The 18,954-nt window shown below is 45.4% G+C and overlaps 1 protein-coding gene across 6 annotated transcripts in view; it reads left to right on the forward strand.

Moving 5' to 3' along the window:
- SIDT1 (SID1 transmembrane family member 1) overlaps positions 1-18,954 on the forward strand; it is a 91,935-nt gene that overhangs the window by 19,952 nt on the left and 53,029 nt on the right. For all 6 annotated transcript variants that reach the window (XM_073310113.2, XM_073310122.2, XM_073310073.2 and 3 more), the window contains exons 2-3: positions 14,903-15,024; positions 16,364-16,534. In XM_073310113.2, coding sequence (XP_073166214.1) covers positions 14,903-15,024; positions 16,364-16,534 — 293 coding nt within the window. The remainder of the gene's footprint in view (positions 1-14,902; positions 15,025-16,363; positions 16,535-18,954) is intronic.

Consider the following 18,954-nt stretch of genomic DNA (forward strand, 5'->3'; position numbering starts at 1 on the left):
CTAGCACTTCTTGTTAGCTCTCCCAAAATGCAACTTAATGCAACCATGCCGCTTAAATGAATAAGATTTACATTTATTTGGAACAAAAGAAGGAGAAGAAAATCAGAGAAGTCATTCAAATTACAGTAACACTTTGGCAAAATGTGTGTCAGGTTTGATCTAGGTAAACCTGGCTCTTCCTTAATTAGTGATACCATTAGCTGTACACTCAGATTATAGGCCCTAATATTGCAATTGTACTCCTAGATTAGTATTTTGGTAATATTACAACTGCTCCATTTCCAGTAGGTGTTTCAGCCAGAGCTATGTGAAAGGAAATCCATCAAGCCAACTTCACTGTGTCATGTGAACAATATCCAGGGGAAAGTGCGGGGGCGCGGGGGAGAGATCACTAAGATCAATTAAATCCCATTAATAGCTGAAAATGACTGACTACTTCATTTGAAGGCAGCTGTCATTTCAAAGCCAATAGTTAGTCTCTCAAGGATGTAGCAGAACTCTGCCTCTGTCATTGGATTTATTATATCCCTGCCAGCCTAGCAGTGAACAACACTGCATATATATATATATTCCAACCCCAGCTGCTGAACTGTACTGATAGGCATGATGTATAAATGCTGACGGGGTCATCATGTGTGAGTGCCTACAGTCAGAGCTGAAAGATGGGTGTGGTATCATCCATACATCCTCTATTGGGTTTGATAGGCTCCTCTGGTAGGGAGACAGACTCTGACGAGATGGGTCTCTTCCATCTATCACAAAGATCCCCTTCTCAGATTGTTAGAAATTCAAAGGACTCCTCAGAGCATATGCGATAAAATATAGAAAGGTCATGTCATTGGTGCTGCAAACATCTTGTAAGTGTTCCCAGCACAGGCAAGAGTGGATGTCTAGTCTTAAATCTACCCTGTTGTGCATGTGTCTGTTATGATATATGACATGGCATTTAATTCTACGACCATGTATTTACTTCTCGGATAATGCACTCCTTAATAAAGAGGCACATGTATAGAATCTTGTCTTATTGTGTTCATACTCTGTATGCCAGACAGTCCGAGAAAGTAACTTTAATGTGAAAAATATGTTTTATGCTCTAGTCCTGCAGCTTACGGCAGACGATGAAGTGCGGTGTATTTAAAGTGGAAAAAATGTTGATATTTATAGGGGGGTTAGAATTAAATTACATGAATGAAACACCAGAGACAGTATTGCATCTTTCTGTGCATGTATAATTGCTACTTAATTGTATTACGTTATTCGCACATGGAAACCCACCGGCACTGTTTTTTTGGTCAACTTATTGAACACTTCAGTTTTCAATTTAGTTATATTTATCTAACTAGAAGTATATGGATAACCTTCAAATCAGCTGCATACAAGTAAAAAATATTTCCCTAAAATTTTCAGTCACGGGGGGAAAATAATGTGATCATATTTTAAAGAAATCATATCCAGTATCGGGAATACATGGCATTTGCGCTCTTAAGACATTTTGTGGATAAAGCACCTGAAAAACATATAGTTCCACTACTACATCTAAAAAAATTCTGTAGCTGAGTTATTTCTCTGAGAAGCAGTTTCTGAAATACTAGTATACCAAATCCAATGTTCAAAGGGGCATCTGGCTATTAAAGAAGTGACATCATGGGCGGTGGGTATCAAAGGCAGGGGGAGGCTGTGCCCCCAGGCCCGTTTCTGCTTCCCGGGCTTTTCCCCGACGTGGCTGGGGCTCCAGGCTAATGGGGGCTGGCCTGTGCTCTGGGGCTGGGGGAGGGAGGCTGTGCTGCCCGCCTGGCTTGGGAGGGGTGGGGGGGAGTGTACGCTGCCCAACCTCACAGTGCTCCGGGCCTGGGGGGCGGGGCCTGCCGCCAGCTCCTCTGCCCAGCATTCCGGGACTGGAGGGCTCAGGTGGCCGGGAGCGGGGGAGAAACGGACTCTGGGCTCCAGCGGGAGGGGCAAGGCCTTGAGCAGAAGGGGTGGTCCCAGCTGGGGTCTAGCCTCCCTGAGCCCAGGGTTCATCCACCGCCCATGAGCGACATCCTCCTAAATATACATGGCTTATTTCTCCCCTGCATCCAAGTCCTTAGAGTGCACAGAGGAGGGCCAGAAGGGAGCTTGTTATAGCTCCCTGATTGTGTGCTGGCTTGGCCTGGGTGTTAAGTTGCCATGTAGCTGATATAAGATGCCAGTAGAGAGAGAGCTTTGTCATGCTATGCCCCATTCACCCACAGCCTGTCCCTTACACTGGGATAGAGTGGGGCAGCTGCCAGCAGGTATTCTCCAATGCCCATTTATGACCGAGGATCTGGCCCTCTTTGTGCTGAGTGGCACAAAGATTGCACCAAGAGAATCTGTCCCACAGTACCTGAGGTGTTGAGAAAATTTAGCAAATTAAGTATTACAGAACTAGATTTATGTAATATGTGCTGAGCATGTTTGGGTTAAGTTGAGAGGCAAGAGCAACAAGGGTGATGTTGTGGTGGGCGTCTGCTAGAGACCACCAGACCAGGAGGATGAGGTAGATGAGGCTTTCTTAGGACAACTAAAAGAAGTTTCCAGATCACGGGCCCTGTTTCTCATGGGGGACTTCAATCATCCTGGCATCTGCTGGGAGAGCAATACAGCAATGTACAGACAATCCAGGAAGTTTTTGGAGAGTGCTGGGGCCAACTTCCTGGTGCAAGTGGTGGAGGAACCAACTAAGGGTCGTGCTCCTCTTGACCTGCTGCTCACAAAGAGGGAAGAATTGGAAGGGGAAGTAGAAGTGGGTGGCAACCTGGACAGCAGTGACCATGAGATGGTCGAGTTCAGGATCCTGACAAAAGGAAGAAAGGAGAGCAGCAGAATATGGACCCTGGACTTCAGAAAAGCAGACTTTGACTCCCTCAGGGAACAGATGGGCAGGATTCCCTGGGAGGCTAATATGAGGGGGAAAGGAGTCCAGGAGAGCTGGCTGTATTTTAAAGAAGCTTTATTGAGGGTGCAGGAACAAACCATCCCTTTGTGCAGAAAGAATAGCAAATATGGTAGGCGACTAGCTTGCCTTAACAGAGAAATCTTTGGTGAGCTTAAACACAAAAAGGAAGCTTGCAAGAAGTGGAAACTTGGACAGATGACTCGGGAGGAGTACAAAAATGTTGCTCGAGCATGCAGGGATATAGGCCAAAGCACAAATGGAGTTGCAGCTAGCAAGAGATGTGAAGGGTAACAAGAAGGGTTTCTACAGGTATGTTAGCAACAAGAAGGTCAGGGAAAGTGTGGGACCCTTATTGAATGGGGGCGGCAACCTAGTGACAGATGATGTGGAAAAAGTACTCAATGCTTTTTTTGCCTCAATCTTCACAGACAAGGTCAGCTCCCAGACTGCTGCACTGGGCAGCACAGTATGGAGAGGAGGTGAGCAGCCCGAAGTTGTGAAAGAACAGATTAACGACTATTTAGAAAAGCTGGACATGCACAAGTCCATGGGGATGGGTCTAATGCATCTGAGGGTGCTGAGGGAGTTGGCTGATGTGATTGCAGAGCCATTGGCCATTATCTTTGAAAATTCGTGGCGATGGGGGGAGATCCTGGACGATTGGAAAAAGGCAAATATAGTGCCCAACTTTTAAAAAGGGAAGAAGGAGAATCTGTGGAACTACAGACTGGTCAGCCTCACCTCAATCCCTGAAAAAATCATGGAGCAGGTCCTTAAGGAATCCATTTTGAAGCACTTGGAGGAGAGGAAGATGATCAGGAACAGTCCAACATGGATTCACCAAGGGCAAGTTATGCCTGACCAACCTGATTGCCTTCTATGATGAGATAACTGGCTCTGTGGATATGGGGTAAATGGTGGACGTGGTATTCCTTGACGTTAGCAAAGCTTTTGATACGGTCTCCCATGTTATTCTTGCCAGCAAGTTAAAAAGGTATGGATAGGATGAATGGACTATAAGGTGGCTAGAAAGCTGGCTAGATCATCGGGCTCAGTGGGTAGTGATCAATGGCTCGATGTCTCGTTGGCAGCTGGTATCAAGCGGAGTGCTCCAGGGGTCGGTCCTGGGGCCAGTTTTGTTCAACATCTTCATTAATGATCTGGATGATGGGATAGATTGCACCCTCAGTAAGTTTGCGCATGACACTAAGCTGTGGGGAGAGATAGATATGCTGGAGGGTAGGGATAGGATCCAGAGTGACCTAGACAAATTGGAGGAGTGGGCCAAAAGAAATCTGATGAGGTTCCACAAGATCAAGTGCAGAGTCCTGCACTTAGGACGGAAGAATCCCATGCACTGCTACAGGCTGGGGACTGACTGGCTAAGCGGCAGTTCCGCAGAAAAGGACCTGGGGATTATAGTGGACAAGAAGTTGGATATGAGTCAAGAGTTTGCCCTTGTTGCCAAGAAGGCTAACAGCATATTGGGCTGCATTGGTGGGAGCATTGCCAGCAGATCGAGGGAAGTGATTATTCCCTTCTATTTAGCACTGGTGAGGCCACATCTGGAGTATTGTGTCCAGTTTTGGGCCCTCCACTGCAGAAGGGATGTGGAAAAATTGGAGAGTCCAGCGGAGGGCAACGAAAATGATTAGGGGGCTGGGGCACATGACTTAGGAGGAGAGGCTGAGGGAACTGGTCTTATTTAGTCTGCAGAAGAGAAGGGTGAGGGGGATTTGATAGCAGTCTTCAACTACCTGAAGGGGGGTTCTAAAGTGGATGGAGCTCAGCTGTTCTCAGTGGTGGCAGATGACCGAACAAGGAGCAATCATCTCAGGTTGCAGTGGGGGAGGTCCAGGTTGGATATTAGGAAACACTATTTCACTAGGAGGGTGATGAAGCCCTGGAATGGGTTACCTAGGGAGGTGGTGGACTCTCCATCCTTAGAGGTTTTTAAGGCCCAGCTTGACAAAGCCCTGGCTGGGATGGTTTAGTTGGGGATTGGTCCTGCTTTGAGCAGGGGGTTGGACTAGATGACCTCCTGAGGCCTTTTCCAACCCTAATCTTCTACGATTCTATGATCTATGTGCAACTTCACTTGAAGTCAAGGGAATTTTCAGATGTTCAGCTGTCTTCGAGATTTGGAAGACAATGCACCATTGTTTTCATTATTACAATATTAATTAGAAAATCAGTGGAAAAATATATTGTGATCATGTAATTTGACTGAATGGTAATGTGTGCACATAAGGAGGTAGGGTTATAGTCACAGGCAACTTTTGGCAATGTCCATCTTTGGAGAGCTGAATTATGCAATTCTTGATTTTTTTTTTTAAAAGAGAAATACAGTATTTAATCTGTAGAATGCAACTATCTAAGCTTTTATACATATAATGTATATGTACGCAAATTATCTGAATTCGGATTAACGAAAATGAATTTGTCCTTGAATCCAGAAATCACATGGAAACTAATTGTAGGAAGGCGTTTGTTATTCCTTGATAAATAGCGTTTACCTATCATAGGTTATACTAGTGCAAGAGTGGATTGGCCAGTAATATGCACATCCAGTGCACCTGTTCCCGGGAGCTGTGGCTGGACTGACCCACCAAAGGTTGGAGAAGGTGCTGTGTGTGTGTCCAGCCTTCATCAGTTTCCATTAATTGTGTTGGTTAATGGTTCCCGTGTGCCCTCTGTTACCAGATTTGCCTGTTACTTTGGGGTATGCTCATTTATTAGGGTTACTCTTCTGTAATTCTATCAATGTACTACTTGTGTCACTTGTGTTCTCACACGGAGCTCTACTTCTCCCTTCAGCAAGTTCCCTCCCAATGGAGGTAGCCTGCAGGACCTAAGTTTCCCCGGGCTGGGTTCTTCCAGCCCCAGAATCGCTGTCTCTCTCTCTCTCTCTCTCTCACTCACACACACGCACTCACACACACGCACTCACACACACGCACTCACACACACGCACTCACACACACACACGCACTCACACACACGCACTCACACACACACACACCTCCAGACGCGCTCTATTAATCAGCACTCCCAAGCTGACCCCTTATATGTCCCTGGACTCAACAGTCTGGGTCGAGCAGCACTTCCAAGCTGCCACCCTCATATGCCCCAGGTTCAGCACATCCCTATCCCCACTTTCACATTACAATTCTTCTGGTAGTAACGCACTTGATGAGCAAACCCTACAGGATTTTTGGGTGCTGCAGGAATCTTTAGCTTTAGCTGCACAGCGAATGGGGAAGCCAAAAACACCCATGGCGGGGGGGGGGAGAGAGAGAGAGATTGAGAAGCAACCGCGTAACCATGAAAGTTATTTATTGCCAAGTAATAACCATACAAGGAGAGCCAAACAAAAAAACCAGTTATAATATTAAATTTAACTTAAATTTGATTTTTAAAGTCAGGTTTAGAAAGCTATAACTGATCACATAAGTCAGGGTCAGAAGGCTACACCTACAGAAAGAGCTGGGTTCTCACCACTCTGTGAAGCTTGAATGGATCAGGGTTCCCAGGTGTTGGTGGTAGCTCAGGGTTCGGAGTGCTGGAGACAGGCAGAGCCCCCAGCATGATCAGTCAGGAGAAGATGAAGTCCCAATGGAACTCATGCAGATTTGGATCCAGGCATCAGAGCACTTACTTGAGCGTGGGTAGGAGTTTTTGTAGGGAAAGAACAACGCTTCCAGGGAGAACACTAGATTTGTTTATGGGTAAACTGATGGCTCAAGAGAGTATACCAAAGTTTTGTTCAGGCTAGACAATAGGAACTGATTATTCCTGGCTATGGGCAGTGTTCCTTCAAGGGAGCTCACAATGCAATTAGGTAGCTTCAGTATTTTGGATACCAATAAAGGATTTATTACTAGAGTTGGTCTGATAACTACTGAGCTGGGTGTATGCAGGTGTGGGTTCATTAACATCTGGAGCAGTGATTCCCCATCATGCAGTGCTTCCCTGCTTTTCTGGTCCCAGAGTTCAGTGCGGTTCTTGCCTTGGAATCTCTGTTCTCCATTCTGTGTGCTAATAGAGAGGCCTCCCTGTCCCACCTTTGATGCAGATGAGGCTAGGGGAGTTTCCTTAATCCTGTCACCCTTGTCCCAGGGGTTTAGGTGTGTCTCCCACTGCCTTTTTCATTGGTTTCTGTAAGTCCTTCTTCTGATTGGCTTTGGCTCAAGCAGAGGCTTGGGGGTGGGGGGAAGGTCTTTCATGAGTCAGACAGGCTGGGTTCTGGGCCTTGGTTCCCCAAGAGCACAGAGCTGATAGGTAACACCTCATTTGCGGAACAAAGGGTGCTGGAATCACTTAGCTTGAACATTTAACCTTGCAATGGTTTGGTTCTCTAGTGTAGATGGTGTGACACTGCACCCCATATTTTCCATAGTGATATTCTGATATGGTTATAGCATAATTATGATGCATTTTATGCAAGATCAGTCATGTGAGGTGTCATTGGCAAAGTCATGACTTGCTGAATAGGATAATCCTGTTCGTATGCATGTATCATTTTTGCATCTGAAGTTATGAATATTGACTCTGCATCTGTATTTCAAATGTAGTTATACTGGGGGAACACCCACTAGACAAGATACTTTCAAACTAGATAGTGGGTGGGGAAGGACCTATTCAGGGCAATGGGCCATTAGGGAAAAACAATAGGCCTTAAGAGAAGATTATCTCCCACATGGGGAGCCTTCCTGAGAATACTACAGACAGCCTGTGAGTGATGGCTGCTATGACTTGACAAGGATCTGTGATCAGACCACATAACTCTAGACTCCATCTTGGAATGTTAGTATTTTTCCACAGCGGTGTCTGGGAAACAAAGTGTTCCTGCCATATGCAAAAGCTGTATAAGGCAGGGAGTGACATCATCTGTGGTTCTTCACTCCCCATACAAGAAGACTCCGGGAAACACCTGAGGAACAAAGATTGAACTGGGGGAAGTGCTAGACCCAAGCTAACAGCATTTCTAGTCTGTGAATGAAACACCTGGGGATTCCAAGCTGTAAAGCAAGTGTAGCTTGCCCCTTAAGAATCTGCAGCCAGTTTGTATCCTCTCTTAGGGTGAGAATCTGCTAATGCATATCCAATCTATTTAGTATATTATGCTTAGTTTGTGGGTTTTTTTGTTTGTTTGTTTATTTGCTAGGTAATCTGCTTTGATCTGTTTGCTATCACTTAAAATCTATCTTTTGTAGTTAATAAAGTTGTTTTTGCTTTATCTAAACCAGTAAGTTGGAGTGATGTGTATGGGAATCATAGCTCAGGGGCAAAGGCTGTTGCATATTCCTCTCCACATAGAAGAGGGGGGTGAACTTTGTGGGTTTATGCCATACAGTTCTCTGTGCAGTACACGACAGTATAATTTTGGGTTTATACTTCAGAGGGGATGCATGCATGGGGAGCTGGGAGTTGCCTTGGCTGTAGCCATCCTATGTAGGGGCTGGTCAGAGAGCCTGCATGTAACTGCAGGTGGGTGTGGCCCTACCTGTATGAAGGCTGGTTAAAGTGCAAGTTCGAGGGCTTTGTAGCTTGTCACAGCAGTACAGTGTGAGAGGGAGCCCAGGCTGGTGGGTCAGGGGGCTCAGTGGTACCCCAGTTCCAAGTGGCACACCGGGGGAAACCTGTCACAGATGGATCTAGAGAGAGAAGAGGAGAGAATTTGAGACTAGGATTTCAAAAATCTTCCAGCCTTTTGTTTAGGTGCAGCACGTACAGGAAATGTCAGATGTAAATTTTCTGTGTATAATCACCCTCTCTTTTCTCTCCTTCACCCTGTTCTAGGCTTACTTCTCTTTCCTCTGCCCCATTTTGCAGTGCCCTTTGGCTGAGCTGAGAATGTTTACAGAATTCATTCTATGTTGGGTACAGGTGTGGAGCCAGTAAGGGTACAGTGATTTGTCAAATGACAAAAGATACTATGAGATTAATTCTATTCCATTCTTATTTTATTCATTTGAGTGTCTCTATTCAGTTGCACAGGCAGGAGTAACAGCAAGCTTTCCTATGCAAATACACACGCTTCCTCGCCAATGTGCATGACCTGTAGGGACCACATCCATGCATATAAAGAGAGCTCAGCAACACTATCCCTTCTATCCTTTAGCCTCTCGGCTGAGATCGCTAGCAATGGGGAAAAATGTGGTAGAGCCACGTAGGAGTAGCAATAGGGTAGAAGGCTGATTATTTCTGGACTTGACTTGGTTTGCACGTTGCATGCATGCATGGTTGCTGATTTCTGACATGACATAACTCCCTAGATCTCGGCCTATCTTGGATACGTATGACCCAGCATTGGATGGGGAGGATTGGTGTGTTTGGGATGCCTGACTAGAGGGGAGTGGCAATGAGTCAAGCTCCGTCTACACAATCACAAACCCCACCCATGCTCTCAGAGAAGATACACATTTTCTCCATTAAGATCAGTGGCAAATTAGTTATCATTGCCGTGTGTGTGTCTCTCTCTCTCCCTGTGGATTTGGGCAGGCAGCCTTTGGAGTTACATTGGGAATTTTTTGTTGCCAGCAGTGCTACAAACTGGATTCCTTTTATTTTTAATGACAACATACATTCTGCAGAAGCTGCTATAGTGGGTCCCCAAAGCAGTCCCAGTCTGTATCCTTGGGTGTACTGGGTCATGCGCCAACCCTGATGTATGCCCCCTCAAACAAAGTGTGTGTGTGTACACGTGCACACACATGCAATACCTAAAAATGCCCCAAAAGAGGGTTTTTCTAAAGCTTCTTGACCCCTTTGTATCATTGTTAAGGTAGAAGACTTAAATGGATGAGTTTCTATCACTCTCCTGTCTTGTCTGTAACATAATAAAATAGTTCTTGTTGCCATGGCAACATGAGGAAACTGGCATCTGGCGTGGGAATACCTAGCCTCTCTAGAGCAGCTTGTCTCCTGCAGGCTGCCAGGGCCCCACGCTCACAGCAGACTGCAGTTTCCCTTCTTTTATGACTTGTTACCTTGCTGCTCAGAGTTAATTGAATTTGCATGCTGGAGATGGGCCACTGGGGGGAGGAAAATGGATTCTGAACAGCACTGTTTTCTGGGTCACCTGGGATAACCGATTTGCTGTAGATCAGGACCCAGCAGCCAGATGAAGCAGCTTTCCCTTTTTTGCTTTGGTGTAGGATCTTGGTGGTAACTTCCTGTTGCAAAGAGACTGGCAGCATGTTTGCTCTATAAATAAGGAGTGGCCTGGCCATATGTGTTGCTATAGCAGCAACAATGAGATTCAGACCCTGAATGACAACTGCATATCCTACTTCTTAGTTTCAACGTTCCTTGATTGTACTCACGCTGTCTTCCTTACTCCCTGCCTCACCTGCTGTCCACTATAAATGTATAGCAAACCCACACAAACAAAAGGCAGCTTCTTACGCAGGGGGTTGATCAATATCCATGGTGTAGCCTTGCAGAGTCAATTCAACTACAAGGAAAGGAGCTCAAGTCTACTCTGCCTCGTATATCAAACTCTCAGCTTCTGGCTCTGGCAGTGTTGCCATCTGTCACCATTTCATTGCCAGTCTCTCATTATTTGGTGTTTTTCCTTTAAAGCCTCAGGTCCTAGAGTTGAGGTAATATGGGATAGATAAAGCATAGTTACATGCTTTAATTTTTAAAAAAATGAAGGTTTGTTTCTAGCCTTCATAGCCGCAGATACCAGCTTGAAAATGTGACTGGAAAGTCCCTCAAAGTCTCTGAAAGCAGAAAGCAAAGAAAAAGGGTCCAGCATTTATCATTATTTAAAATCTCATGACTTTTTGAGGTTTGACTTATGATTTTGAAGGCTGAGGGGTTGACAGTCCTGTAGAATCTTTATTACCAGTGATAAGGGATATGGTGGAAGGTGCCTAGCTTGACTTCTAGATCGCAGGCTGTGAGAAAGTGTGTTGATGTAAACTGAACCCACATGAGCTTGGAGTCATTAAGCAAGAATAAATGCACCAACAGTCTTCTCAAGTATAATTGCGCTTTAACTTGCACACCGCCATTTACATGCAGTTGTAAACCTTTGTTTTGGGCATGATCTGTAAAGACTTTTGCTACAGTGCAGGCCGTTATCTCAGTCTCCATGTCCTTCAGTGCCCTGCTATTGGGCATGCTATTGCCATTATGGGGCGGAGTGGCACTTTTACAGGTCTAGCTGTTAGGGATAGAAAGATGAAGTGGGGCTGAGGGGCCTGTTGTGGTCCAGGTGAAAATCCCTTAGGATTCAGCCATGTAGGAACAGGCCGTGCTTGGTACATATTCAATTGTTATTTCAAAAGCTTCGATCACTATTGCCTAACATTCCTGATGACTTGCAAAAGGAAGCCACTAACTTGTGTCAGCATTCCATGCAGCTTCTCGAAAGAACTTTGCACCGGGTTTCCAGCAAACATGAGCCAGAATACAGTGGGGCCAGGCAAAATGCTGCTTGGTTGCTTCTTGAAGCAAGGTTTGAATCCAGTGCCTTCCATACTACAGCACTCACCTCAGCCCCTGGAGCTAAAGTAGTCATTTCTTTTACTTGTCAGCAACAGTAGTCGCTCATCCTCCTACATTGTCCAGCCATGACAGGGGAACACATACCACTCATTCAAGCTGTAGGCTATGCTGACACCTTCTTTTGAAAAAAATACCCTTTGACCGAGGAGAAGCAAGTATCAATCACCCCTTATACCTATGTGGCAAATAAGGACAACAGAGGTTTCACAAGGTCATCAGTGGTAGAGCCAGCAATAGAATTCCAGTCCCTCCATATAGAATCAACCCTTACCCACACCGCATCTTGTTACATTTAGACCAAACCTTTGTGCTTGGCTTCGCAATCTGAAAACTGACCTCCCCAGAGCCCCGTGAGAGGCTCAGCTGAGTTGGCCTGGCATGTAGCTGTATGCACTGCTGGATTAAGGTATAAACTAACTAAGCTACAGTTTAGGGCCTCGCAATATGAGGGGTCTCTAAAAAAGAAAAAACTGACTTCATTTCAAGTTTTATCAAAATCGGTTGATAAATAAAGGAGATATGGGAAAAAGAAGATTCTCTCTCTCTCTCTCTTTCTGTATATAGATATTTTCATTCAAATATGACAAAAATATACACATCTGGCTACACCAATACCCTTATCCTACCCTAACCCTTCACTAATTGTTCATTATTGACAGGCAGGAGGCCAGGGGTGAGATAAACGATAATTGCACTTGTAAAATTAGTATTTCTATGAGTAAGTCTGCTATCAGTCTCCTAAGGCAGCATTTTGGTGGCCAGCTACTGGTAAAATTCTGACCGTGCCTTCATAACTTATTTAAATAAATAAATAATCTCACCGGTGATAAAATTGGGGGAAAATGTGAAGTCGGAGATGCCAGTGTCGTGCAGCAATTCTGCCAAGCTCAGACTCGTACGTTAGTGTGTTCTTTCTTCTTTTGATCTGTACATACGGCGCTTTCTGCTTCATGCGCTATCCATACTTCACATGATTGACTTTTCAGGTGATCATCTTATGGAGTTGGGTCGAGTGGATCTTGAGGAGGATAAATTTGTGTTGGCTTCCCTCCGTCAGTTTCAAGAACCTTCACAGTAAATATTAGAGAGTGCTGACGAAAGGATAAATAGAGGGGTTTGAAAGAAATGAAGAAATGCATATATATCAAAATATTCTGAGTACTTGCTGAGCAAGTTATTTCAAACTATGTGCATATATGGTTTATAGGCTATTAAAGCCTATAATATTCAATATATTTGCTTGAATATAGGCTAGTTTTTCTCACTTTCTCAATGCCTGTCTAGAGATTACCAGTCTTTCTTTTTCTGGTAAATTATTTCTTTCTCTTCGTGCATATAGCTTGTTGTCACTCTGTGTGTCCGAGGTGTTTACTCAAGATTAATGAGTGGGCCTGCGGGAGACAGAGGACAGAGAATTGAATGCAAAGAGAGATGTTTGCTTAGAAAAATGGCTGGGATTTTCTGCTCGGCGGGTTTGGAGCACGTAAGATAATATTTTATTCTAGGTAGTATGCTATGTAAAAAATCTTACATAGACTTATAAATCACATATCCTATGCATAAGACATTGTATTTTTATAGTATGGCAAAAGAAAAATCCCAACAATTCATTGTTTCGTAGCAAAAATTAAATTGGAATAAACATTTGTAAATATACTTTATATATAGTCTGGATAAACTTTTTGTATTTCCCTAACAAAATTAATCAAACATTTTTTCATTTATGAAAAGATGGATAATTTTCCTTACTCATGATGTAAAAAAAAATTATATATCCTCTCTTCTTTTCCTGTGAGAACATAGACAAAATAGCATTAACTTTCACAGAAATATCCTGGTAAAATAACACAGTTTTTTGGCATATATATTATAAAGAATATTTGTTGTTGTATAGATATATAAATCTCAATATTTATAATATACAATTCATTTTTTACTGGTTTCATTAAAAACTTTCTGCTACTAATTTTAGTACCAATATTAGGTAATTCAGCATAACCTTCTATAAAAACAAAACAAATCAATTTATTGGAAAACTACAATCTGCAAACAATTTTCAGATAGTTTGCCACTTACCTGGGTATAATTCATATTAGGGCTGTCAAGCAATTAAAAAAATTAATTGCATGATTAATCGTGCTGTTAAACAATAATAGAATACCATTTATTTAAATATTTTGGATGATTTCTACATTTTCAAATATATTGATTTCAATTACAACACAGAATACCAAGTGTACAGTGCTCACTTTATATTTATTTTTTATTACAAATATTTGTACTGTAAAAAAATAAATCGTATTTTTCAATTCACCTAATACAAGTACTGTAGTGCAATCTCTTTATCATGAAAGTTGAACTTGCAAACGTAGAATTATGTACAAAAATTACTGCATTCAAAAATAAAACAATGTAAAACTTTGGAGCCTGCAAGTCCACTCAGTACTACTTCAGCCAGTCACTCAGACAAACAAGTCTGGTTACAATTTGCAGGAGATAATGCTGCCCACTTCTTGTTTACAATGTCATCTGAAAGTGAGAACAGGTGTTCACATGGCACTGTGGTAGCCGCCGTTGCAAGATATTTACGTGCCAGATGCGCTAAAGATTCATATGTCCCTTCATGCTTCAACCACCATTCCAGAGGACATGCATCCAAGGCTGACGATGGGTTCTGCTTGATAACAAGCCAAAGCAGAGCAGATCGACGCATGTTCATTTTTGTCATCTGAGTCAGATGTCACCAGCAGAAGGTTGATTTTCTTTTTTGGTAGTTTGAGTTCTGTAGTTTCCGCATCTGAGTGTTGCTCTTTTAAGACTTCTAAAAGCATGCTCCACGCCCCGTCCCTCTCAGATTTTGGACAGCATTCGGGGTGAAAGTAACATAAAAGACTTACCGGTACAGGGGCCGGCTCTGGGCCCCCGGAAGGAGCAGGATCTCGGGCAGAAGGGGCGGGGCTGGGGGGTCAGCCTCCCCCAGCCAGCCCTTCCGCGATGCCCGGCCCACGCCACCCGGGGCTCCGGTGGTGATTTAAAGGGCCCTGGGCTCCAGCCGCTGCCGTGGTGGCTGGGAGCCCTGGGCCCTTTTAAATCGCTGGGCCCCGGAGCACCTGCACCTTTTGCCCCCCATTGGCGGCGGCAGGGCCGCCGATGGGGAGCAAAAGGGGCAGTGACGTTAAAGTGCCGCTGTGGTAGCACTTTAACGTTGGCTGCCTACGAGCCGGTACCGGCAGCCACTTCTTCGGTACACCGTGCCTACCCGTACCGGCCCACTCCCACATCTGACGGCACTTCAGGTTCTTCAACCTTGGGTCGAGTGCTGTAGCTATTTTTAGAAATCTCACATTAGTACCTTCTTTGCATTTTGTAAAATCTGCAGTGAAAGTGTTCTTAAGTGTTCTTCCCCACCACCACCATGTTGTATAATTTCCACTAACACTTGCCTTTCCAACTGTCTCCCCCCAGGTGGATGCAGTGCGGGTGTATGTGAAGAGTGACTCGGAGGACCTGCAGTATCCCATCCTGTTTGTAGTTCGCCAGCAGAAGGGGGTCCTGTCATGGCAAGTCCCTCTGATTTTTCGAGGCCTGTAAGTGACAGAGATTCTCTTTGCAGTTTGTAACAGGCCCTCCTTTCCCAGTTGCTAAATCTCACCATTTTACTGTAAATCTGGGAATACTTGGTGCGGTGGCTTGTTTAAGTTTCCCATGGTCTCACAATTGCTGGCATCCAACTTGTGAATTTCTCTTGGTCAAAATGATTGACATTTCCCATTAGCAAGGTAAATTGAACAGATTGATTCAATTTAGCAGTGCCCGGTTTCCAAAGTGTATGTGCAGAGCATCCTGGCCCCTGGCTCTCCGGTTGGCAGCACTGCCAACTGGCCATGCTATGTGCTACTCACAGTTGGCAGACAGCCTCTACACTTGCTCTTGTTATTCACCAGCACACACTCTTCTCCCCCTCATCCCTCGAATGCTGTGCAAAATAGGACATGCTGAGAAATACAGGGAAGACGCTTCTCAAAAGCATCAAGCTATGTCCTCAGGCATTTCAGTCTGTGAGATTCACACACCACACCTGTTTTACAGCTAGTTGGAGGGGTGTAGTTAAATAATTCTTGGCTCTTGTCAAGATTTTCCGGGATCTGGCTTCATGAGCCAGGGGAGCAGATGGTAGGCTGGGACACCCAGAATAAGTCACTACAGTTGCAGGAGGGAACATTTCTGCAATGGTTGGTGAACCTGCCTCTGTGATCCACCAAGTCCTGCAGAGCATCCAGTTGATAAACTGTGAGAGGAGGGGCCTATAATTGGTACATGCATCCCATCACTAGCATTTGCACAACTCAGGGACTGTAATTGTTCCTAACCAGAGATCTCCAGCACACCTCAACCACATGATGCTGCAGCACACAATGGGTAGGCAGGTGCGCCTCCACCACCAAACTAGTCTCCAACTGACTGGTAGCAATCTGGGGTTAAACTTCCAAATGCTAATCCCCATTCAATTCTCCTTGCTGAGGCAGGCTCTAAGGCACTGCAGCGTCAGGGAAAACTCAGTGGAGTTCCAGGGAAGTGGCCTTGCAAAGCCTGAGGTTCTGAAGCCACTGCTGGTCATCCAGGGTCTGTCTAAATAACTCTCTGCTAGAATAAAAAGAAAAGGAGGACTTGTGGCACCTTAGAGACTAACCAATTTATTTGAGCATTAGCTTTCGTGAATGCATCCGATGAAATGAGCTGTAGCTCACGAAAGCTTATGCTCAAATAAATTGGTTAGTCTCTAAAGTGCCACAAGTACTCCTTTTCTTTTTGCGAATACAGACTAACACGGCTGTTACTCTGAAATCTGCTAGAATAGAAGGAGAGTGATTTTCTGTTCCATTTTATTTGGTGGCTGTTGGCTTTTTTCCCTTTTGGCTGCTGTAGTTACCAGAGGACCTACAACTACCAGGAAGTGAGCCGTACACTCTGCCCTTCGGAACCCACGCCTGAGATGGGACCTTCTGAGCAGATCATATTTGTAGACGTGGCTTCCATGGCGTTGTTTGATATTGAGTATGAGCTGCTGGTCACGAGGCTCAAGAGCTTCCAACTCATGTAAGCAGGATTATGAACATATGCAAGTGGGATTGGAGTGTGTGTGTGTTCGTACAGGGTGGAAACTGCTCCCACTCACATCTAGGTAGATACAAGCATAGTGTCTTCAATTATGCTCTCTTCACATCCTAGGGGTAGCCAACACCTGATTCAGACTAAGGTGAAATCTGCCCATAATGCGCCTCAATAGCTATGCACTGTTGTGTGGGTAGGGGATTCCTTCCTGACTGATGACCTGGGGCCCTGAAGCATGAGGTCTGCTTACTTCTGTGGAAACCTGAGCAAAACATTCTCCTGTCCTCTACCAAAATCCATCCCCAGTCTGACTCCGTGACCTTCTGCACTATTTTTTCTTTAGTTTAAACTGAGCTTGGAGTTTGTCATTGTGCAATAGGTGCTGACTGGCTGGGTGCTCTAGCTGAGCACTCTATCAGGAGCCCGCTCATTTATTTCTCACAAGACATAGGGAGTCAGGACATATCCTTGGGATCAGTGCTCAGAGGGGAGCTCCTTCCAATGTGTGTGGGGTGGGAAAGGATCAGTTGCTTTGGTAGCAGGGTTCCCTGCACCTTCCTGAGCATGATTCCTGGAGGTGTGGGGGGATTTGAGTGGAAATGGGATAGGCAATGGGAAGGAAGCATATCTTTCTCTGACACTTGCTGGGACAGCCAGAGGTGGTATTATGGTTCCAATGGAAAGTTACCGGCAGGGGCTCTGCTCCATGAGGGAATCCCCGGCAGAGCAGCTCCGATGAACCTGTGCTGGCAGAGAGGGGGCATAGAGCCAGAGGACTTCTATGCAGACGGCCCTGTGCCCCGATGGAGCTCTGAGATCTGAGGGGTTTGTGGACTAGCTATCCTGCTTTCTTCCGTAGGCTGGGGTTAGGGGGGAAGTCCCCAATCCCACATATGCAATCTGTGGCCATTTCTTGGCCCTTGCATGTGTATGTCTGCAGAGGGGGGCACAATTTAGACTAGGATTATTTTCAGCACTACTGCTGTCAGATGGGCTGATGCAGGGGGAGGGAGATGCAAGGCCAAATGGGGAGGAGCCTGCTGGGACTGTTAGGGGTACATATCTGAGCGCAACAGGAACAGCAGTGACATTGATTGAGAAACCCCCAAAACTTCTAATGGTTCCCACCAAATCTCTTTGGTAGAAGGATCTTAGAATCTAGACTGTAGGCTGTCACAGCTAATGGTGTGGAGGGACCTGGCACCACTGGGATCTGTGAGTGCAGGAAGACATTTTCCCATTGTAGCTGGCCACTTGGTTCTGGAGGGCGTGTCTGGAGATTTAATTTTGACTGTTGGGAACACCTGCAGGCATAAGCAATCCATCCTGGCCACTGGCCTGACAGGTCAGGCTGCTCAAACTGTTAGAAACCAAGATGTAGAGAGCCATGCCTAGTGGCTGGAACAGTGGTAGTCAGGTCTAGTGGTCAGTGCAGTGGCAGCTGAGCCAAGAACCGGAGCCAGAGGTCTGAGCTGGAGTCAAGAGCAAGTCTGGAACAAAGCAGGAGCAGGGCTGGGAACAAGGCTGGAGTCAGAGCAGGCTAAGGCCTGTGGAGTTTATCATCACAATCAGGCAGGGGAGACTTCAAGCCACAAAATTATCTTGGGCAGACTGAGGTGCTGCTTCTCCTGTGAGTCTTCTATACCTGCTCTCAGAGATAAACCAGCTCCTGGTTTGTAGATTGGCTGGGGCCTAGCATAGAATGACTCATCACTGCATGTGGCTTAATCAGGCTCTCCTTCAGGGATGACTCTCACCTCACACCACGTACTTAAATGTGATCCTCCCCATGCCAATATGAGGGAACTGGGGTTATTTAGTCTGCAGGAGAGAAGAGTGAGGGGGGATTTGATAGCAGCCTTCAACTACCTGAAGGGGGGTTCCAAAGAGGATGGAGCTCGGCTGGTCTCAGGGGTGGCAGATGACAGAACAAGGAGCCGTGGTCTCAAGTTGCAGAGGGGGAGGTCTAGGTTGGATATTAGGAAACACTATTTCACTAGGAGGGTGGTGAAGCACTGGAATGGGTTACCTCGGGAGGTGGTGGAATCTCCATCCTTAGAGGTTTTTAAGGCCCGGCTTGACAAAGCCCTGGCTGGGATGATATAGTTGGTGTTGGTCCTGCCTTGAGCAGGGGGTGGGACTAGCTGACTCTCCTGAGGTCTCTTCCAACCCTAATCTTCTCTGATTCTATGAGGCAGTTAGTGCAGCAAACTCCTTTGAGACCTTATTCTGTAACTAGGGAGGACCAACACCATAGCTGTGCAGCAGCATCTCCTGATCAAGCAGCATTGAGATCCCCTCCACTCCCCATCCTGCTGATCACTTTCTCCATGCACCACTAGAGCTTGTTGAAATGTTTTTTGGCATTGCTTTTTCCATTGGACAATGCCAATTTGTCACATTTG

Source organism: Lepidochelys kempii, chromosome 1, assembly GCF_965140285.1.
Source record: "Lepidochelys kempii isolate rLepKem1 chromosome 1, rLepKem1.hap1, whole genome shotgun sequence".
NCBI classification, from domain to species: domain Eukaryota; kingdom Metazoa; phylum Chordata; order Testudines; family Cheloniidae; genus Lepidochelys; species Lepidochelys kempii.